We start from the raw sequence: 23,873 nt of genomic DNA on the forward strand, positions 1-23,873 counted from the left end.
GCCCCCCACCCCAGGAGCCATGCGGTACCTCCCCACCTCAGCTCACCTCTGCTCCACATCCTTCCTGAGCTTGCCACCCCAGCTCTAATTCTCCTCCCAGGCTTATGGCACCAAACAGCTGATTGGCGCTGCAAGCCTGGGAGGCGGGAGAAGTGGAGCAGCAACCATGCGCTCGGGGAGGAACGCTGTAAAAAAAAATTGGGGGCAACTACCTAGTTCGCCTTAATGGTAGCACTGGCCCTGCATACAGTCATCTAGAATTCTAGATTCACCCTTTGGACTAAGCTAGCTTTTGTTGGCATAGCTCTTGCCACAAGGCCCGAAGGTCCACTAGGAAAGAGGCTGCAGCAGGGCAAAGTGTCTGCAACCTTCTTTGCACTGGGAAGAGGTGGAAGTGGACGAACACCATTCCAGAAGAAGGTGGGGTGTTGACAGAAAAAGGTATGTGGCCAGGACAGCCAAGGAGCGTGCTGACTCAGTGATTCCTGGCTTGTCTCTCATGTGCAAAGCTCCGGCGGAGTTCATAGAATCATAGGACTGGAAGGGACCATGAGAGGTCATCTAGTCCAGTCCCCTGCACTCATGGCAGGACTAAGTCTTATCTAAAACCATTCCTGATGGGTGTTTGTCTAACTTGCTCTTAAAAATCTCCAATGATGGAGATGTCACAACCTCCCTAGGCAATTTATTCCAGTGCTTAACAACCCTGACAGTTAGGAACTTTTTCCTAATGTCCAACCTAAACCTCCCTTGCTACAATTTAAGCCCATTGCTTCTTGTCCTATCCTCAGAGGTTAAGAAAAACAATATTCTCCCTCCTCCTTGTAACAACCTTTTACATACTTGAAAACTGTTATCATATCCCCTCTCAGTCTTAACTTTTCCAGACTAAACAAACCCAATTTTTTCAATCTTCCCTCATAGGTCATGTTTTCTAGACCTTTAATCATTTTTGTTGCTCTTCTCTGGACTTTCTCCAATTTGTCCACATCCTTCCTGAAATGTGGTGCCCAGAACTGACAATACTCCAGTTGAGGCCTAATCAGCGTGGAGTAGAGTAGAAGAATTACTTCTCATGTCTTGCTTACAATACTCCTGCTAATACATCCCAGAATGATGTTTGATTTGTTTGCAACGGTGTTACACCGTTGACTCATATTTAGCTTGTGATCCACTATGACCCCCAGATCCCTTTCTGCAGTACTCCTTCGTAAGGAGTCATTTCCCATTTTGTATGTGTGCAACTGATTGTTCCTTCATAAATGGAGTAATTTGCACTTGTCCTTATTGAATTTCATCCTATTTAGTTCAGACTATTTCTCCAGTTTGTCCAGATCATTTTGAATTTTAATCCTATCCTCCAAAGCACTTGCAACCCCTCCCAGCTTGGTATCATCCACAAACTTTATAAGTGTACTCTCCATGCCATTATCTAAATCATTGATGAAGATATTGAACAGAACCGGACCCAGAACTGATCCCTGCAGGACCCCATTTGTTATGTCCTTCCAGCATGACTGTGAACCACTGATAACTACTCTTTGGGAATGTTTTTCCAACCAGTTTTGCACCCACCTTATAGTAGCTCCATCTAGGTTGCGTTTCTCTAGTTTGTTTATGAGAAGGTCATGCGAGACAGTATCAAAAGCTTTACTAAAGTCAAGATATACTACGTCTATCGTTTCCTCCCTATCCACAAGACTTGTTACCCTGTCAAAGAAAGCTGTCAGATTGGTTTGACACGATTTGTTCTTGACAAATCCATGCTGACTGTTACTTATCACCTTATTATCTTCTAGATGTTTGCAAAGTGAATGCTTAATTATTTGCTCCATTATCTTTCTGAGTACATAAATTAAGCTGACTGGTCTGTAATTCCCTGGTTGTCCTTATTTCCATTTTTATAGTTTGGCACTATATTTGCCCTTTTCCAGTCTTCTGGAATCTCTCCCATCTTCCATGACTTTTCAAAGATAATCGCTAATGGCTCAGATATCTCTTCAGTCAGCTCCTTGGGTGCATTTCATCAGGCCCTGGTGAGTGAAGACATCTAATTTGTCTAGGTAATTTTTTAACTTGTTCTTTCCCCATTTTAGCCTCTTCTGATCCTATCTCATTTTCACATGGATGCTCTCCCCAGAAGAGGCACCAAAGCAGAACAGTGGTGAAAACATTTCCTGCTTCAATGAATTTGGCCTAGTGACCTTTAGGTTCTAAATGACCTCTTCATAGGATTGCCATTTCTGATGTATTTCCCTTCTCCACAGCTCAGCCTCTTCTCAGACAATGGCAAAGTAACAACAGCTTATGGCTAAAAAAAATGAAGAAATTGGCATTTAGAGACAGATTTATTGGGTCATTATGCCTGGCTGGGGATTTGCCATTATCAAGAATTCTTTTAGTGCAGCCAGTATTGATTGTGCAGTGGAGCTGTGCACAGCACCAACAAGCCTGGCTGTCCAAGAATGTATTTTATATGGAAAGTGTGCTTAGTCCTCTTATCAACCCAGAAAACCACCTGGGGAGGAAGCAGTGCTGTTCCTCAGGGGTATGGAAGGGTGTATGTTTAGTATGCATGAGCCATAGGGAATCTTTGTTGCTTTAACTGTATTTGGCCCCATCCCTCTGCCTCATCTGAATTTGTTGAGCGCTTTGATGCTCACCAGTATTTTTTAGTTTTTCAGACATACTTCAGGAAAAGAATTGCTTTCTATTTAAAGCTTGTTTTCTGTGGAATTCAAAACCCAGCAAAGAGGCAGGAGATCGAAACGGTGTTTGGAAAATAGCAAGGGTGCTCTTTTCACAGCAGGCCTTCTTCCAGTTAGCACCAGCTGTTCTCCTTCTGGCCCGCTAACCTGACTAGGCTGAGCTGCTCCTCACCAATGGGCTCCTTGTCATTATTACACTTCTTCCCTTACCTGACACTTTGTTTGCCAAGTGGATTGCTGCATCAATTGTGTTTTCTTCCACAATTTCGTCAATGATGCCCAGCTTCAGCGCTTCAGCAGCCAGCACACGTTTCCCTGTAATGAAGAAATAAGGTGGCTTCAGCTTCCTGCTGTCAGAGATTTCATTTCATTCCATTTGATAAAACTTCTGTATTTGGCTGGCCTGAGATATGTTCCCAGTTGGGATGCATTAGTCACACCAGACAGGAACATGCCCTGCTAACTAAATCATTAACTGGCTTTGCTCTGGAATGGCAAAAGCAGGTGTGCTGAGATAAGACAGACTGGGAAAAAACAAAGGGGAGCTAGCAGTAAAAACTGAAGGCTGGGTACATCCTGTTCTGTCAGTTTTCTCCTGTTCTAATTAACTTTGAAGCTGATTATACACCTTATATTTCCCCAGTTGTGCTCTCTCAGCACAGCAGGGTACTGAGGAGCAAAACCGCTTTTCATTTAAAACGTCCCACTGTTTTATTACCTAAAGATTTCAGTACTCTATTGTGTACAGACAAAATGGCAACTCCCTCTTACAAGAAAGAAAATGGTAATAAAATATCTAGATAGATGTTACAAAGCCATTCCTTTTGTCCCCCAGTTAGACCACAGCTAATTCCATTCTGCAAGAGATGCATAGGTATGAACGCATGTACACACGAATGTACCATATAGTGTCACACATAAGTATGCCTTGTGAGTGTCTGCAGACATCGTGTCTGTGCATTCACACATATATACAGTCTATTCTAACATTCTGGCTTTGTCTAAACCAGGATTTAAAGGTTAGATTGTGTTAGCTAGCTCAGGCTAACATCTTCAGAAACTCAAGTTAAGACAAGGCAAGTTGTTTTGACTCAACCAGATTAGCATGTGTTAAAATACAATTTGCATTGTCTGACTAGAGTTTTTGAAGATGTTCAGTAGATTGAGCTAGCTAAAATGATCCCGTGTCACATCTTTCCATCCTATTCTAAACAAAGCCAAAGAAATTTACCTGTGGTGATTAGGTCAAGTGCGGCTCGGACCCCAATCAGTCTGGGGAGTCTCTGGGTTCCTCCAGCACCTGGAAGTAGCCCAAGGGTGACCTCTGGAAGACCTACCCAGGCCTAGAGCCAGTGAAGGTAAACAGAGGGTCTAATTAAAGAAAACAATAATTATATACTATATACAAAAGATGCAAGCACAGCAGAACCACAGTCACACTCCATTCCTTCTAGCAAACTGCTCTGCGGAGCCCCAGAAAGGTGCAAATTGTGTTTTTCAGCAGTTTATAACTCTGCTAAATCTGGATACAGTTTAATGGGAAAAGTAAAAGATACCCCCCTGACTCCACAAACATCACCTGCTAAGTTTCAGGTTCCGGCTTCAAAAGTAGGGACATGTTAGAGCTCTTTCAAAGAAATTGTTAAAATAAAGTTCAACATTGGCAAAATTGCCTATTTCCCCCTAACCTAATTCTTGAGAACAGCTGGATTATTTTTGTTGAAACTTAAAAAAAAACAACCCCACCATTCACATGATTAAAGTTTAGCAAATTATAAGCAACTGAAATTAGGTGATTATAATGGAAGTATTTGGTAATATTAACTAGGGGTGTGGCCACCTACTCTGCCTCTATTTGTAAACTTTCAAAAGAACTGTAATGCCACAACAAAGTGGTAGAAACTTGAAGTTTGGTAGGGATATAAACTTAGGTCACAGATCTGCCTTCAGTAGTTTGGTGAACACCTGTGATGATTTGATGAATTATGCCGGTTTAAAGGTGCTGTTTTTTCGCTGGGCACTATTGGCACTCATACATTCATCAGCTGAATGGAAATTCAGGCTTTCAATATTCCATTGGTTTTCTACATGCGTGCATGAAAAATTTGAATGGCCTTTTGTTTTTAATGCATAGGTACATGTAGAATATGATCTGTGAGATTGTGTATGGGATGAGGCATGACTCCATCATGGGTAGGTATCCCAGTGTGCCACATGCCATCCTCCAGTGCTGTGCCTTTTGGGAACTTCTTGCAATGTGTTGTGGGATAGAAATGACTCACCTAGGGATCTCTAGGAACTAGGAGTCAAGTTCCCAGCATGCACCTTTCTCCATCCCATAATGCCATCCATATCCTAAAATGATTGTGCTTTTTTTATTTCCATAAACCTGAGTGGCCCTTTTCGCTGTCTGCCATCTCTGACAGAAACCTGGAGCCTGCAGACCTCTGTGCTATTCTCATGAGCACTGCAAATACAGGACACACAATTCTCATGTATTTGCAAATCCACAGGACAGGGGCGGCTCTAAGAATCCCGCCGCCCCAAGCAGGGCGGCGCGCCGCGGGGCGTGCTCTGGCGGTGCCGGTCCCGCGGCTCCAGGGGACCTCTGGCAGACGTGCCTGCGGAGGTTCCGCTGGTCCCGCAGCTCCGGTGGAGCTTCCGCAGGCACGTCTGCGGGAGGTCCACCCGAGCCGTGGGACCAGCGAACCCTCCACAGTCACGCCTGCGGGAGGTCCCCCGAAGCCGCGGCATGACTGCGGAAGGTCCGCCGGAGCCGGCTGCCGCCCTGCCGGCAAAATGCTGCCCCAAGCGCGTGCTTGGCACGCTGGGGTCTGGAGCTGGCCCTGCCACAGAAAGTACTGCAACAATGGGGGACATGACGATTTCTTGGAGGACAGTTTGCTGAGGGACACAGTGAAATAATTCAAGGCTTTTGGTGGCATTCATGGAGCAGTTGCAGATGGTGGAGTGCTGCTTCTCAGCCTGAGAAACAAGCACTGGCTGGTGAGATTGCATCATAATGCAGGTTTGGGATGATGAGCAGTGGCTGCAGAACTTTCGATTGTGAAAGGCCAAATTTCTGGATTTGTGTGCTGAGCTCGCCGCAGCCCTCCAGTGCATGGACACCAGAATGAGAGCTGCACTGACAGTTGAGAAACGAGTGGCAATCACACTATGGAAGCTTACAATGCTGGATTGCTACTGGTCAGTGGGAAATCATTTTGGAATTGGAAAATCTACAGCAGGGGCCATTGTCATGCAAGTGTGTAGGGCCATTAACCATCTCCTGCTATGCAGAACTGTGACTCTGGGCAACGGTCGCAGGACATCGTGGATGGATTTACAGTTTGGGGTTCCTGAACTGTGGTGGTATGATAGATGGAACGCACATCACTATTTTGGCACCAGCCCACCTTAATACAGAATATATCAACAGAAAGGGCTACTTTTCTATGGTTATGTAGCATTGGTGGATCACTGGGGATGCTTCACTGATATCTGTGTGGGCTGGTCAGAGAAGATGCATGATACTCGCATCGTTAAGCACACAGGATGGTTCTGAAAACTGCAAGCAGGAACATTCTTTCCTGACCAGCGAATTACCATTGGTGATGTTGAAATACCAATAGTGATTCTGGGAGACCCAGCCTACTTCTTGCTTCTCTAGCTCTTGAAGCCAGATACCTGCTACCTCGACAGCACCAAGGAAAGATTCAACTACCAGCTCAGCAGGTGCAGAACAATGGTTGCATGTGCTTTGGTAGACTGAAGGGATGCTGACAGTGTTTACTCACATAGCGGCCTCTGATGTCCTGCATAATATCTGTGAGCCAAAAGGGGAAAAGCTGCTTCCAGGGTGGAGGTGGAGTAGCTGTAAGCAGACTTTGAACAGTCAGACACAAGGGCCATTACAAGAGCTCAATGTGGAGCTATACGGTTGAGGGAGGCTTTGAAAGAGCACTTTAACGGTCACTCACAGAAGTGTTCTGTGCTTGCGCGATCTCTGGGCCTGGAGCTCTGGATGCTACTAAGAAATGTCTAGTGCTTGCTGTGCATTTATAACTATTACTATGTGTTTTAGTGAAATCAGGAGTTCTGTGGTGCTGTACATTTACAAGTACTGTATGCTTTGAGTACCATTTCACATTCTCCAATATGTGTTGTGAACAGATAAAGATAGTTTTGCTTAAAAATATATAGAAATTTATTGAGTGGCAAAAACAATGCAGAAAGACAATGAGCAAAACACAACAGGCAATGCAATACAAACTTTTAACACAGACTAACAGCATGGAACTTTAAAATTGGAAAAGCAGCAAACATATCTGTCCATTCCAGTGCACAAATGTAGTCCCTTGTGGCTACACATATACCAACTGTGGTTCTCACAGGCCAATGGCTGTGAAGCTGTGGTTTTCCTGGCTGTCCCTAGATGAGAAGTGGTAGGGGCAGGGATGCAGGCTGTGATGCCACATGGTATGTTGGGGGGTGTAGGGAGCTGCTAGCATCGAGTTCTCTAAGGACTGCAAAGGGTGGGAAGTCTGGGACTTTTGGACCTGTAGGTCAACTAGGGTCTGCAGCATTTGGGACGTGCAACATGTCTTGCGTAGTCCTCTTCCTTCTCCTCCTCATCAAGGTCAGGCATTCTCATGGTGTGGAGGGGGCAAAGGTTGCAATGGCAGCAGCTGCTGATAAACACAGACATATGTGTCATTGGAATTACAGTCACAAGAGAAAGGGGAAGATAAAGACAGGGGGGTTGAAACTAATTCCCATAAAAACTTTTAAAAAGACATACTTATTGACATGTCAGCTTTGGAGCACATGTGCACAGCACCGCTCTCCAGCCCCAGCCATAGTGGGTATGCCCACCAGTGGAGAGGGGAGAGGGACTGAAGGAATTTTGGTTTCATGAAACAATAAAATGTCGGTGCCTATTTCAATGGGTACAAGCAAAGGGCAGTGATACTGAGTATTAGGAGTATTTTTCACCGGTAGTGGTGGTTTTAGCTGATATCTCTCTCCTAAGGGTCACAAAGGTACAGTGAGCACAGCTGCTACTTGTGTCTCAAAGCTGCCCGGATCTGGATGCCACTAGCCTGTTTACTGCAGTGGTGCCAGCCAAACTCATCACAGAGTGGCATGGGAGAGTGTCCCACCACTGAGGAAGAAATAGGGCAGCCATCCCTATAAACCCTCGGCAGAGGATCAAAGAGTATCTCTATGAAAGTTTTATCAAGATTTTCCAGGAGGATGCAGCGTACATAAACAAACTGCTCCGCATGATGCCTCCCGCCTAACCCAACAGGGGAATGAAAGCAAATACCAACTCAACCTCTGTTTGTTGTACCTCTACCTCTTCTTGTACATGTAAAATTGAAAAGTTGATATTCGTGTCTTGTGAACTTGGGTATGGGCTGGTGCCGTCTTTAGATTTAAACACAGTAAGAAAATAATGCATGCACACACTTACCAGAGGTTCCTTCCCCTTCATTGGGCTTGTCCAGGCTCAGCTGCTGGGACTGGCTAGACTGCGGTGAAGTCCTGAACAGGTCCTGGCTCATGGCATGGCTGGATCCTTCCACTGCATCTCCCCCCTTCCCCGCAACTCCTCTTCCTCCACCAGCTCCTCATTGTTCGGGCTCCTCCAAGGTATCCATGGTCAGGGGCGGCTCTAGAAATCGGGCTGCCCCAAGCAGCGCGGAGCGCTGCGCCGCCCTTCCCCGGTCCCGCGGCGGGTCCCCTCTTCCCGCGGCTCCGGTTGAGCTCCTGCCGGCATGCCTGCGGGAGCTCCACCGGAGCCCGGACGAGCGGACCTGCCGCAGCCGCGCCTGCGGAGCTCAACCGAGCGCGGGAAGACGGGACCCGCCGCAGTCATGCCTGCGGCAGGTCCGCTCGTCCTGGGCTCCGGTGGACCTGCCGCAGGCATGCCGGCGGGAGCTCCACCGGAGCCAAATGCCGCCCCCCCGGGAAACGGCCGCCCCAAGCGCCTGCTTGGCGCGCTGGTGTCTAGAGCCGCCCCTGTCCATGGTGGTCTGTGGGGTGCTGAGGGGATCTCTAACAAGTATGGCATGCAGCCAGTTGTAAGAGTGGCAGGTTTGCAGCACAGCATGAGATTGATAGTTGGTCTCCTTGTCTCTGTGGTATGTCTGGTGCAATTCCTTCACTTTGACACTGCTGCTGATCCCTGTTGTACCCCTTTCCCTGCATCCCCAGTGCAAATATTTTTGCAGATGTCCACGGTTCTACAGCTGCTCCATAGCTGTGCTTGCACAGTTTTTCTCCCCATAGTCCCAGGAGATCCAATATCTCCTGTCTGCTCCAGGCAGGAGCAGGTCTAGCGTGTGCAGCCAGCATGGTTGGTTGGGCAGTTGCACACAACAAGAAAGAGCTATTAGGAGTGCTCATGAGGTGGGCAATCAGGAAAAGGCATTTCAGATATATGTGGGTAGCTTTATAAGGGCTGGGATGGCTTCTGGTCTTTGTGACACCTGGGCAGTGGAGTTTGCAATTGTGACCAGGGCAGACACTGTTGCAAGGAATGGGGCATAATGGGACAGCTGCTGGAGGATTGTTAGGATGGACCCATGTCATGCAGTGTCTACACTCGCACTGCATCCACCTCAGTAGGTTGACTGTGGCTCTATGCCAGTCAGGGAGGTGGTTTTACTGTGTCATCGCAATGGGATGCTTATGTTGGCTGGAGACAAATTTGAGTGTAGACAGATGCACAAATTGGTTGACACAAGGTGACTTAAGTTGACTTAACTTTGTAGCGCAGAGCAGGCCTAAGTCTCACTCTTCCTATGCACCTGCTTCCTTACTCCCAAGGGCAGTGTAGAGAATGGGAGGAGGTGGGGGTGAAGCTGTGAAGTGGGATCCTCAGCAGGCAAATGAGGCATTTAGTTATGAGCTCTTCCCTCTAGCCTTTCTTCTGCTCCCAGGAAGGTCATGCAGCAGCACTCTTATTAATTCAGCGTCAGGTTCCCCTGGGCTCCCTGTCCAGATCCTCCCATTTCCCCTTGCATTTAGAGCACCTCTAAGCACTTTACGCTGTGTAGGACCTTGCGTAGGAGGACATACCTTTCTAATACATTTGTTGCCCTTTGTTGGACTGTCGATGGTTAACAGCATGTTACCTGCGCATGTGCAATCCTGTAGTGACAGCCCAATGCCACCTCCAGTGCTCCTCCCAATGCCATGCCTTCAATGGCAGCCACCACCGGCTTTTCACTTCTCTCTATTAGATCAACTACTGATGTCAGACTGGGCCTGTCTCCTGCCTGAATAGAGGAAAACCCTCGAATGTCAGCACCTGAGGAAACACAGAGGAGCTTAACAAGACCATGAAACACTTGTCATTGCTTAGCACACCCTTCCTTCCAGACAATTAAGCATTAATACTGACAGACTATGGGCTCCTATTCAATCCTGAACTTGAAGGACAGCAGCCACAATGAACAGATGTGTGGAGTAGGTTGGATGTGGTGAAGAAAGCAGTAAAGATAATCAAACCCACTCATGAGCACAGAGGACCCCTTGGGGAGAACCCTGATCTCAACCTTCTCTCTGGGCCTAGTCATAAAACCTTAGGGATAGATAAGCTACAACTAACTCCAAGGCTGGTGTAATAATCACCATCAATGTGGAGTTAGCACTGAAATTCCCAAAAATGTTTGGTTAAAGAAGAGGTCAGGCTGACAGTATGCAGTCCAGCTCACAGCTGAAGAGCAATATTACCCTCTCCATGAACATCCCACAGGTTACACACTCTGGAAGCGAACATGTAAGGGAACCAGCCACTTAGTTCCCCACTGGATTCTCACTCCCCACAGGCTCCCGGCATGTGGGGTCTGCTCCTTCCCCATCTGTTGGGGAAACTCAGTGGTGGCTCAGCTGAGGAGAGACCCCTACTGCAGCAGCTGCCATCACAAGACACCTCTACCACAGCCTGAGAGTTTCAGGGGTAGCGACAGGTCTGTACGCAGACATAAAGCCACGTGGCATAAAATAACATGGCAGCCGTGCATCAGGGAGAAGGTGAGGCTGTCCTGCCACACCCCACCTTCGGCATACAGCAGCTCTCAGTTCTGGCCCTGGATCCGTCCTCAGCCCAACTCCTGGGACCACCAGGGGCTCTCAATGCCAGTGAAAGTCACAACTTAAACAGTCTCGATTTGCAGCTCTGTAAAACAGCCCTTTCCATTTCAGGGCAAGAGGCAACACTACGATATGATGAGTCGATAGTTTCTCTTTGCAGATTATCTTGATGGGGCTACACCTAATTAGCTCCCTGCAGGGAGTGCCTCCCTGAGTTGATCTCAAATCATGATGAGAGTTACACCCGCAATCACAGGCCACTGTCTGCCTCAGCAGAGCCTCCGCCTATGGGCAGTGTGTGCGATGCTCTCTAGGGGGCAGCAAGAGACTCTCTAGGCTAGTTATACTCAGGCCTCAGTGGTTCAGAAGCCAAATTAGTGATCAACATTACCCAAAAGAGCCACAGTAATATGAGTTCATGGTTTCATTTACTATAGTACTGTGTATTCACATTCAAACAGTATGATGGGGAAATGTTTATATATTTATATATTTCTCACAGCAAAACTACTGACCAAGTATTATTATTTTATCAACTGCAATTGGTTAATAACATACTAAAAGCATCCTGATTGGTTAATCACTTAGATTGGTTAATAATTAAATCACACCATGTTTTAATACTATGTGCTGCAAAGAGCTGCAGAAGACACATTAAAGAGACACTTGCGGCTCTCGAGCCTCAGTCTGAGTATCGCTGCTCCAGGCAAAGAGTGAGGGATCCCACCTGCCCTTCCCAATTCCCCTGCCATCCAGTCCCACTCCACAGGACAGAAAATCAAGGCTGGGCCGAAGCTTCAGGAGGAAACTTCCCAACGCACATGGAAATTGAATATAAAACAGGAAACACCATGCTGGGAATTTTGGGTGCTGGGCTTCTAGATTGGGGAAGCACCAAATGAGGAGAATGAACTCTTAGTTTAGTTGGAGGCTGATCTAAGCGGGTAGAAAGTACATGTAAAGATCTGAGTACCACCTAATGTCTGTAGAGCCCCAGTGGGATGAAAAGACTTTGGAGAAGATCTGAAGACTACGTAACTGTTGCAAGGTCCTGGTTCCTGGAGACACTTATCTATAAGTGCTGAAGAACTAAAGAGAATTTTTTTTCTTTGTATTGAAATGTTGTGTATTTTTCAGACGTTGGAGTCAATGTTTCTGGTTTATATATAGCCTCTATTCCTTGCCCATGTTTGTAAACACTAATGTAAACAAATCCTATATTTAATGTTACACAGTGGGAGGGCTGACTACACGTGAAGATGTAAAAAGAATCCTCTGTAGCCTAATTTGGTCTATCTATTAAAAACACGACATTAAAGACACATCTGATCATTGTTGACTGTTACTGCTAGAATAACGTAAGCATAGTGAGACTACAGATCATGCTTCTACTCTGAAGGATCACAGAATTGTTCACCATGATACTTTTAATTACTGTGAGAAAATTCCCATGGGAGGCTGGAATAATTATTGACTCAACATGTGTGTGTATACTAAATAAAGAGAGAATCTTACCTGCACTGAACGTCTCATTTGTCCCACAAATCACAACAGCTTTCACAGCAGGATCTACATCTGCTTTCTTCACTCCTTGCTCTAAAGCCCGAACAACTGCAGAGCTAAAATAAATCAGAGAACCATCAACTGATACTTACCCACACCAAAAATCTGAGGCATTCACATCTAGCCTCTTCCTCCTTTCCCCTTCTCTGTGAAGTCCCACAGGGCCCCTTTTCTCCTCCCCTCTTTCCAGGTGATCTCATTGACTCATGCTTACCACCTGTACGCTGATGACTCACAGATCTACCTCTCCACTCTTGAGCAGCCTCCCTCCATCCAGTTCCACACCTCAGCTTCCCCCTCTGGTCTCTTCATCAACTTAAACCAAGATGGAACTCCTGATCTTTCCTCCCAAGTCCTCCTCACTCCCTCTGCTCAGTCTGTACCATTGACAATGCTACCATTGATCCTGTCAATCAGGACTGCAACCTGGGGGCCCTCTGGAAGCATATGTGCTATCTCTCCCCGCAACCACATGGGCTTGGGTAAAGAAACCGAGGGGAGAAGACCGCCAGAGACTGAAGCCAGCAAGACCAGCTTAAGCAGGGACCTATGGATGCTGGTAATGACATCAATATTTTGGACAGTTTTGATGGGGCTCTCTCTCCCCTGTCCTGTTTGGCTGTTTGCTGCAAGCCCTCCTTTACAGTCTCCTCATCTCAGCCCCACTGCACACATGCCCCCTGACCTTCAATGTCTCCTCCCCTTCCTTGGTCTTTCCATTTAGACAATCTTTTCCCATCAAAAACCCCACCCGCAAAAAATAAAAAAAATTGTGTAATTCTCATGACATCTGCAGCTATCACATTGCACATTCTGCCTGGAGTGTCTCTTTGGGGTGTAAGAGATCTGGGGCAGGAAGTGTCTGCTACTATTTGTACAGTACCTAGCACAAGTGGGCCCTGTTCTCAGTGTGTCCCTATGCACTACTGTGATAAACAAAATTAATAATAATCTCAACTCCAACCTGTCTCTCACCCATGTAGCCAGGCTCCAAACTGAAGTGACATATAAATGGGAAGTAGCCCAGGGCAGCGGACTTATACTGGCTGCTGGGAGGACCCTGCTGGTGTTAAGTATCGGTGGGGTAGCCGTGTTAGTCTGTATCCACAAAAACAACAAGGAGTCTGGTGGCGCCTTAAAGACTAACAGATTTATTTGGGCATAAGCATTTGTGGGTAAAAAAACCCACTTCTTCAGATGCATGGCATGAAAATTACAGATACAGGCATAAATATACTGGAGAATGAAGAGAAGGGAGAACCAGTGTTGACAAGGCCAATTCAGTCAGGGTGGACGTGGTCCACTCCCAATAACTGATATAGGTGTTGCTTCCCACAGGGACGTGGAGTGGGAGGGCCTGGGTCTTCCTACCAAACCCCCTTAAGTAACAAGGCCCAGGATCAGGTGGAGAGCTGAAGATTCCTGGCTTAGAGTCACCTCTACTACCCTAACAGAGAGCAAGGGTCTGGAAGTCAGGTGTGCTAACTGCTCTACCACCTGGCCCTCCAAGCACCCAGCACATCATCTACGGTACTATATGTATGACAATCAATCAGCAATTAACAAAGGGCTACATTGCTAATGGCTCTGAAAGCTGAAATCAGATAATAAAACCAATTTTGCCATGATGCAGGGAAACAGACTAGATGACTCACTAAAGGTTCTTTTCAAAGAATATAATTATACGTAGCTGGATATCAAACCTTTCTAATTCAGCCATTTCATCTTCTACGGGATGAATGCACATTAACAAGTTTTTGTATTAGCCCCTTTGTCATATCAGGTGCTGTGGTGAAAAACAAGACCTCAGGCTGTGTCCTGTGTTGCATCCCTACTCCCATGATATCAACTATGTACCATTTATCTCCTCTACCAGCAGAGCTCAGGACACAGGAGCACCAAATTCAGCCACTGCTGGACAGATTAAATAGAAGAACATAATGAAACATTACCATAATTTGTAAGCAGGGGAAGGGGGCACAAAAACCCACACATATAGTACAAAGTGTGATATTTTACACCCATTCAGTTATTCTTCTGAACATACTGTGTAGAATAAATGCACAGAAACAGAAAGTGCCTCTGAGGAAGAGGCATTGAATCTGCTCTAAGCATTTCTGTGCCTGTGGTATGCATATGATCAGCAGTTATAACATACTGAGTGTGCTCAGAAGTGTGGTAAACAAGGAGTTAATTTGGGGGGTTTTATGCAAAAAAGTGTTTGTCACAGGTTACTCCTTCTGCCAAGCCTAGGGAAAACAGTCACTTAAGGCTGATACCAAGGGGCAATTCTACCCTCCATTCCCTGTCTTTCCTATCATAGCCCAAAACAGAACTGATTTTCCCAGGGAATAACTGACACTCTGCTAGTACATAGTATTTCCTTTCCCCTCACACAGCGTGTAGCTTTCATAAATGGGATCATGCTTTTTTTTTTTTTTAAAGAATTTTAGCAAGAAAAACAACGTTTATTGAAAGCAGGACAAAGGCCAGGAGCAACACCTAATTCTCCAATAGCCTCTCACTCTTGTCAGGTCCAGACAACACACTTGCTCCCATGACAGATGCGACAGGCCCAATGTACACAAAGTTAGCCACATGCATCCCTTATTAAAATGTGTTTCCAAAAATACATTACTTACAATGAAGGTTCCTAAAATAAGTAATTATAATAATACACAAGAACATCAGAGTTGAAAAATGAGCATAAAAGGAACAGAAGTGGCCAGTTATATTTACACATGTATTTCATTCCCATGACAGCATATCCATTCAGTTAACAATGGTGTGAAAATTCACTGTACACATTCCTACAACTGTAACCCTTTCAACATATGCCTATCTAATATATGTATGTATTTGGGCAAAGCTTATATAATGAGAAATACGTTCAGAGAGTTCATAAGGGTGCATGTGGTTGACTGACTGTAGATATATTGGAATGTATATGGTGAATTTTCACTTCACTACTGTTAACTAAATGTATGCCCTGCAAGGTAAGAGAATACTTATGAAGATGACCTTAACATGCTATTCCTATTTCTTTTATGCACAGGGTTTTCTTAATTGTAATGATCTTGTCCCGTATTTTATAAACAGCTTTTATATTATTTCTAGTAGCAATTTCAACTAAGTTAGTTAAGCTTTTTGAGTGTGAACTTCATTCAATTTTTTAAAAAGATAAGAAGCCCTGAAGGTTAACTAGGCTGCCTCTTAAAAAAAACAAAAAAAAGTGCCAAGAACAAAATTTTTCTCTGTCAAACATGTAGTATTCACAAGATGGGCGCTCCTCTTCTCAGATGTTCACAGCAGAATACTACTTAACATACACAGAAAGGGAAGAATGGAAGGTGTGCAAAAGTTTAGCTCTCCTCCTGTGAATCTACTAAGATGTGCAACAACTTTGCTGCATGTCTTGCATGACTGCGTATCTAAGGAGGTGCACTGGTGGATGCACAGATGCATAATTTAAGACCACAAAGGACTACTACGCACTATGGTAATACAAATAAGAATAATCTAGCCTAGCTCTTGTATATCACATTTCATGCTGTTACCCAACCAAGCCCAATGACTTGTGCTTTGCTAATGCTTATCTTCCCCAAAGAGAACCAGTCTTGATTTGAAGATATCAAAAGGTGGAGAATCCCCCACTTCCTGGGGTAGTTTGTTCCAGTGGTTAATCATCCTATTAAAAAAGCGTGCCTTATTTCCACTTTGAATTTGTCAGGCTTCAGCTTCCAGCCATTGGTTCTTGTTCTGCCTTTCTCTGCGAGATTAAAGAGCCCTTTAGTACCTGTTATTTTCTCCCTGAGAAGGTACCTGTGACATTGCACTCCATATGTTTTAGGAAAATATGCTTATGAGTGTAAATATGATGTAACTGGAATATGCTTTATGCAAAAGGTCTCTTGTAAGGTATCGTTTCAAGGGTTATAACCTACTGAATATATTCCTCCTATTTGTATGCATGTAACATTCTTGTATCTGAAGCTAGAAATGTAAAGTATAACTCTGAGGTCTTATTGTAATTATGCAAAGTGTGGTCCATTAATGGTAGTTTAGAATCTTGATGGCTTTCATTTACTAGGACAATTGATTGTAGATGGTTTATCTATCTGCAACCTTCCTGGGTTCCTGCAAGCCAGCCCTGGAAGAACGGAGGCTGGGGGTCCACATTGTCCACATTGATACTGGAATCCATCTTAAACCTGGTGCTTTTCCATTTAGAAGGAGGGGTGGGGACCCAGAGAGACAAAAGATTCCCGCCTTGGGCCAAAGCTATAAAAAGGGGTGAAGCAGGACAGAGGGGGCTGCCAGTGACTTGATAACAGTGAAAACCCCTAGTTTCCACCTAAGATGTCTGCTAAAACTAACAAGAACTGTACCAGGTTAAAGGATTGGGCCCAGACTAGGAAGAAGTCTAATCTGTGAAATAAGCTTATTGGAATGTCTCTGGGGGTGAGATATTATCTATAATCAGTTTCTTAATGTATTAGGCTTAGACTTCTGTGTTTTTGTTTTATTTTGCCTGGTGACTTACTTCGTTCTGTTATTACTTAAAACCACTTAAATCCTACTTTTTATACTTAATAAAATCACTTTTGTTTATTAATTAACCCAGAGTAAGTGATTAATACCTGGGGGAGCAAACAGCTGTGCATATCTCTCTATCAGTGTTATAGAGGGTTGAACAATTTATGAGTTTACCCTGTATAAACTTTATACAGAGTAAATCAGATTTATTTGGGGTTTGGATCCCATTGGGAATTGGTGTCGGGTGCCGGAGATAGGTGACCTGCTAAGCTGGTTTTGGTTAAAGTCTGCAGCTTTGGGGGTGTGGACCAGACCTGGGTCTGTGCTGCAGCAGGCTAGCGTGTCTGGCTCAACAAGGCAGGGTTCTGGAATTCCGAGCTGGCAGGAAAAATGGGCTCAGAGGTAATTCCAGCACGTCAGGTGACAGTCCCAAGGGGGTCTCTGTAACTGAACCTGTCACAGTACCTGTCATAAACATACAGTAAAGGGTAGCATAAAATCCCTCCTTTACCTGTAAGGGGTTAAGAAGCTCAAATAACCTGATTGGCACATGACCAAAAGGACCAATAAGGAAAGAAGATACTTTCAAATTTTGGGGGGCGGGGGGGAGGCTTTGTTTGTGCTTTTGTGTGTATGTGTTCCTTCTTGAGACAAAGAGAGAGATCAAGCAGGTAATCCAGCTCCTACTAAAATGATACATCTAAAATTCCAGAAATTGTAAGTAATAGCAAGGAAATGAGTTAGATTATCTTTTGTTTTAGCTTGTGAATTTTCCCTATGCTAAGAGGGAGGTTTATACCTGTTTTGTGACTTTAAAGTTAAGCCTAGAGGGGAATCCTCTGTGTTTTAAATCTTTTTATTACCCTATAAAATTACCGTCCATCCTGATTTTACAGAGGTGCTTCTTTTACTTTTTTTTTATAATAAAGTTCTTCTTTTAAGAACCTGATTGGTTTTTAGTGTCCTAAAAACTCAAGGGTCTGGTCTGTGCTCATCTTGTTAACCTATTTGGTTGGTATATTATTCTCAAGCCTCCCAAGGAAAGGGGGTGAAAAGGCTGGGGGGGGGATATTTTGAGGGGGATAGGGCTCCAAGTGGCCCCTCCCTGAATGTTTGTTTAAATCACTTGGTGGTGGCAGCAATACCATCCAAGGACAAGGAAAGGAATTTGTGCCTTGGTGAAGTTTTTAACCTAAGCTGGTGGAATATAAGTTTAGGGGGTCTTTCATGCAGGTCCCCACATCTGTACCCCAAAGTTCAGAGTGGGGAGGGAACCCTGACAGTACCTATATACTGTTATCAAGTCACTGCTCAATCTTCTTTCTGATAAACCAAAGAGACTGAGCTCTTTCAGTCTCACTGTAAGGCATTTTCTCCAAGTGCTCAAATCATTTCTGTAGCTCTTTTCTGCAGTGTCTCCATTTTATCAACATCCCTTTTGAAATGTGGACACTGTCTATGGAATCCCAGTATCAGTTGGAGAGCTATTCTCTTGTGGACAAGAAGAGCTGGCTCCAATTTTTGTCAGGATGATTTTCTGACAAAAAAAATACCCTTTTTGCAAAATGGATATTTTCCATTTTGCTGAAATTTTTTTCCATGGAGGTCAATTAAAATGACAGCACCCTGCTGCAGGCAGAAAATGAAATTGACAGATGGCTGCCAAGGCTCTGGGGCCAAAAAGGCACAGAGCCAGGGCACTCAGCCTCCCTGCCTAGCTCTACAGAGTTGGACAGGAACAGAGCTGGGGTGCTCAGCTCCTGTGGCTCCAGGGTTGGAAGGAAGCCGAGAGGATGAGCACGCCAGCTCTCAGGCAGCCAGGTAGGAAGGCTCTTGTCAATTAAGTAAAACTGACAAGAGTCTGCTCCTGCCCTGAAGGGCTTAAAATAGCCCAGGAGAGGGCTATGGCTGGGGCAAGAAGCCTGGGCTGATTAGGGAAGGTAGGCTTAGCTGTGGCCATGCCCCAATCAGGCCCAGCTGGCCCCTATAAAAGGCTGTGAGCCAGAAGCCCAAACAGTCTCTCTCTGCATGTAGAGGGAGAAGGGCCTGGTGCAGGAAGCTAGACACAGGGTACCTGAGTGGAGCAGGGCTGGGGAAAGGCTGAGGAGCCGGGGAGCTCCAGCCTGGAAAGCCCCAGGCTGTGGCCTAATATTGGGCTAAAAGGTACTGGGGGTTGCAGAGGGCAGCCCAGGGGTAGGCCAAGGCAGCAGGTGCAAACCCAACCTTGCCAGTGATGAGTAGGCTGATACTGTAGTCTGCCCCAGGGCGCAGGCGGCTAGGTGATGACTGGCAGTAGCCATGTACTGAGGCAAGGTGGGGATAGTGGGTGGGGGTTCCCTGGGGAGGGGAGACCCTAAGACTGAGGGGATTACTGCTAGAGAGCAGTACCCCATGTAAAAGGGCACCGGGTCCAAGGAGGGACACGGGGGCCAGAGGACAGGTGGATCATTGGCCTGCAGAGGGTGCTCCAGAGCTGGAATTGAGCTAATTCCCAGAAGTCACCAGCAGGAGGCGCCGCAGGGGTGAGTACACATGTCTACAGACATCAAAATTAGAACCTCAAAAAGTAGGCCTTTTTAAATTCCTTCAAAGTCCTAAACATATTTAATTTCCAGAATATTATGCATTCTAAAAGTGGGTAGTATTATTTTGGATATGAAACACATTTATTTTCATCCCTAACAAAGAAAACTGAAACTTCACTTTGAAAATCTCAGAGAAAAATTTAGTTGATGATGATACTCAAGTTCTTGTGCTTCTTTAAGCCAGACTGGGCTCCCTCCTGCTTTACGCAGACTTCCAAAAACGTATGTGTGCCATAGGTGCTGGAAGTAGGGTTGCGGGGTGTGTGTGTGCTGCAGCACCTCATGACTTGAAGTGGTTTCCATCATATACAGGGTTGACAGTTTGTTTCAATGGCTCTCAGAGCCCTCACTATAAAAATTTGTTCCAGCACCCCGATGTGTGCTCCTGTTTCTTTGTATCAAAATGGTGAAGGACTGTACACATTTGAGTTAATTTCATGGACGATTATAGTACCTGTGGTTAGGGGGGGGGGGGGGTGTGAGATCTCCCTGTGTGCTGCCCCAGCTCTGTGCAGACAGACCTCAAAGGAATCACCCAATGACCACAAGATCCATTAAGGTACGAAGGCACCAGGCCAGGTTTATTGTCAACAAAGCACGGTAATAGCACCTGGCAGACTCTACAAAGATACTAAGACATCAAGGGAGGTGGGTATCATAGGCTGGAGGAGGCTGAGCCTATCCAAACAGCCACATGTGGCCTTGCCTACGCTCCGCCCTGAGTTCCCCTCCTGCTTCCCGTTCTGCTAGCAACTCCTGTGTGCCATCGCTGCGCTGCCCGCCCTCCTGGCGCTGCAGGACTGGGGAGGCTTGGACCACGTTGCCGGGCCTCCTGGCACTCCGGGGCTGAGGCTGCGCTGCCCGGTCACCCGGCACTCCGGGGCTGGGGCCATGCTGCCCGGCCTCCCAGCACTGGGGCCATGCTGCCCAGCTTCCCAGCACTGCAGGGCTGAGGGAGCTAGCCTGGGGTGGGGGCCAGCCAGCGGTTGCAGTGGGGGGACTCTGGGCTCTGTCGGGGCACACACAAGGGGCGGAGTCTTGGGCAGAAGGAGCAGGGTGGGATGCGAGCTAGCCTCCCTGAGCCAGCGGTTCACGCGCTGCCCATGTAAGACATATATGCCCATCACAATGGACGCAACTCAGTGAATGGCAACACTTTCCATTCCCCCCTCGGCTGGACAAAGATAATCCCTCTGAGATACATCTTTATACCCCTGATACAAACAAGTTACGTACTGCCTCTGACATAGTTACTGCCCCTGACATGGCTGGTTATCACCCACCATCTTGTACATGTTGGTTTGATTAAAACATCTTTATTGCGTACAGTACTGTTCTCCTGACCTTATCTTTTAAAAGGGGTCAGTGTGTTCCTGTTATCCTTGAGGAACATTTTTGTACCATCCTTGATATCAGGATATGTTTGCGTGAGTATGCTATGCCTAGTATTTCTTAGGAATGTGTATTTCTGCAATATCAGCCCTGTTTTGCCAGATTCTGTGAGCAGGTCTTGCCTCATACCAGGCCTCTGATACAAGGGCTTATGTCTCAGGCTCTCTTCCTACTACAGTACCCACACAGGGAATTTTTTTTTTTAAGTAATTCAATTGATTTTTACTGCATTATAAAGTAAGCAGGTTTATGTTTAGACCAGGGGTTGGCAACCTATGGCACGTGTGCCAAAGATGACACACAAGCTGATTTTTAATGGCACGCTCCTGCCTGCCAGGGTCCCGGCCACCAGCCCCACTCAGACCGCTGCCGAACCCAGGCAGGCAGCAGCGTGCCATTAAAAGTCCTGCCCGGCCCGCTCTTCTCCACCCCTCCCGCCAGCATTTGCACATGCTTTCCTGACCTCCATCACTTCTGGCGGGAGGTTGTGCTTCCAGGTTAGCATGTCCATACCGCTACTTGGTGTCCATGGAGTCTGAGCGGCCCCGGAAGCGGCCCCACCGGTAGGGGCAGGAAGAGTGACCCAGCCCCACAGGAGTTGCAGCACCCGTGAGCCCTGTAAGTGGGGAAGGGTCCCAGATCCCAACTGAACCATGCACCCGCCTGCCCCAAGCACGGCCGGCTCCGCTCCCTGGACTCAGGTGCCGGGATGAGCTCAGCTCTGTACTGGGGCAGGCCGTGTTCCACAACCCAAACCCGAGCCCGGGGACTGTGGCTTGCCGCCCGCTGGACCCTGGGAACAGCCGGGTCGTGCTTCTTTCCCCACCGCAGCTCACTGGACCCTGCTCCCCTCCGGCATTGAGGGCAGAACCCAGGAGTCCGGACCCCTAGTCTCAGTCTTCCCCCCATCCCCTCGAACAACTAGAGCCCAGCTGGAAACCTAGGAATGCAGAGTCCTCACTCCCAGCACTCCTCCCCCGAGCGTCAGACCCCAGCCCCTTCCTGGAGCCCAGGAGTCCTAACTCCCACTCCGCTCCCCGCCCTACCCCCATACACCCCCCAAACACCTGCCCTGATCCCTGCACCCCCTCACACATCCCCAGCCCCCACCCCTGCTCCCCCCATGACCCCAGCCCTGACTCCAGCACCCCCACACATACCCAGCCCCCCTACACCCCATGCCCTGACTCCTGCACCCCCCTCACATGCCCCCAGCCCCCTGGCCTGACTCCTGCACCCCCACACATACCCAGCCCCCACACACCCCATCCCCTGACTCTTGCACCCCCCACATCCCCACCCCCACCATGAGCACCAAATGGGAGCTCCTGCACCGCCCCCGCCCACATTCCCACCTGCACTCCTCACACCAAATGGGAGCTGCCCAGGTAAGCACTCCACACCCAAACCTTCAGCCCCAACCCTGAGCCCCCTCCCTCATTCTAGCTCCTGGCCAGACCCTACACCCCACCCCACCCAGCCTGCTCCTTCACCCCCAGCCCTGTGCTCAGTGCACGCCCACCCTCAGCTCAGTGCAGAAAGAGAAGAAGAGAACGGGCTCGAACCAGGGAGAAGGTAGGTACCCACTCTGTGGGCAAGGCCGGGACCCCAGACCGGCAGCAGGCTGAACCGCTCAGCCCACTGCTGGTCTGGGGTCCCAGCCTCCTGCCCCGCTCAGCCCGCTGCCAGCCCCGGGGTCTGGCTGCCAGCCCCTTACCAGCTGGGGTCCTGGCCGCCAGTCCCACTCAACCTGCTGCTGGCCTCGGTGAACGGAACCCCAGGCTGGCAGCAGACTGAGCGGGCAGGCGGTGTAAGATCAGCATTTTAATTTAATTTTAAATGAATCTTCTTAAACATTTTGAAAACCTTGTTTACTTTACATATGACAATAGTTTAGTTATATAATATAGAGAGAGACCTAAAACACGTTACAATGTATGACTCGCATGCTAAACCTTAAATTGGAGTGAATAAATGAAGACTTGGCACACCACTTCTGAAAGGTTGCCGACCCCTGGTTTAGACAAACAACCAGCTGATTCTGCAGCATTGCCAAACTCCTGGCCAGTGCCAGGGTTCTGTTAAGCCACGGCCAGAGTACAGTGTCAGGGTATCTCTGCACCCCACGCGTGCACCCGGTTGTACCTGTCCGAACGGGGCACACCTCGCACTGCGCTACTGGGGGTCAGCGCCGAACCCCGGCCTGCCCCTGCTGCGGCCGGAGCTGTGCGGCGGGAGGTGCTGGAGCCCAGCCCCAGGCGCGGTGCCCCAGGCGCGGTGCTGGAGCCCAGCCCCAGGCGGGCGGAGATGCCAGCTCTGCCCACCACCGCACAGGGGCAGCAGGAAACAAGGGGTGCCCCGCTGCCCTTCCCGGCGCTGCAGCGCGCCCCATCGCCCCCAGGAGCTGCTGCCGGGCTCCCCCGCTGAGGGGGCAGTGAGTGCAGGCTCCCCGAGTGCGAAGGGGAGGGGGCGGGGAGTGCCGGAGCCCCCACAGTGCGGGGCGGGGCGTGGGGGGGCAGGAAGCACCGGCTGTTACCTCAGCGCGTTGAGTGGGGGGTTGTTCAGGCGGATCACAGCCACGGCCCCGCGCGCGTACTGCTGCGCCATTCCCGCTGCGAGCGGCCTGGACTGTGCCCTGGGCGGGGCCCACCGGGGGCGGGGTGGTCCCGCGCTCCCTGGCGGCTGCTGCAAAGCCACGGAGAGCGCCCGTGTGCTGCCAGCGACCCGCCGCAAGGCACGTCCCCCCCTCCGGAGCACCCCCGCCGCAGGGTACAGCCCCCCCCACAGTACCCCGCCACAAGGCACGTCCCCCCCTCCGGAGCACCCCCGCCGCAGGGTACAGCCCCCCCCCCACAGCACCCCGCCGCAAGGCACGTCCCCCCCTCTCCGGAGCGCCCCCGCACTGCACCCCGCCGCAAGGCACGTCCCCTCCCCCCGCAGCACACAGCAGCACCACAGGGTACACGCCCCCTCTCCGGCTCACACC

At 48.1% G+C, this 23,873-nt stretch overlaps 1 protein-coding gene across 2 annotated transcripts in view; it reads right to left on the bottom strand.

Moving 5' to 3' along the window:
• Positions 1 to 23,599, bottom strand: part of EHHADH (enoyl-CoA hydratase and 3-hydroxyacyl CoA dehydrogenase) — a 53,915-nt gene extending 30,316 nt beyond the window's left edge. Inside the window, exons 1-5 of one of the 2 annotated variants that reach the window (XM_039489689.1) lie at positions 23,424 to 23,599; positions 12,327 to 12,430; positions 9,851 to 10,026; positions 3,940 to 4,051; positions 2,919 to 3,023 (exon numbers count right to left, since the gene is read on the bottom strand). In XM_039489689.1, the coding sequence (XP_039345623.1) occupies positions 2,919 to 3,023; positions 3,940 to 4,051; positions 9,851 to 10,026; positions 12,327 to 12,430; positions 23,424 to 23,494 (568 nt within the window). In that variant the 5' untranslated portion in view covers positions 23,495 to 23,599. The remainder of the gene's footprint in view (positions 1 to 2,918; positions 3,024 to 3,939; positions 4,052 to 9,850; positions 10,027 to 12,326; positions 12,431 to 23,423) is intronic. The other variant, XM_039489690.1, reaches the window with a different exon arrangement.
• Positions 23,600 to 23,873: the final 274 nt, after the last annotated feature.

This window comes from Mauremys reevesii, linkage group 9 (assembly GCF_016161935.1).
Source record: "Mauremys reevesii isolate NIE-2019 linkage group 9, ASM1616193v1, whole genome shotgun sequence".
Taxonomy (NCBI): Eukaryota; Metazoa; Chordata; order Testudines; family Geoemydidae; genus Mauremys; species Mauremys reevesii.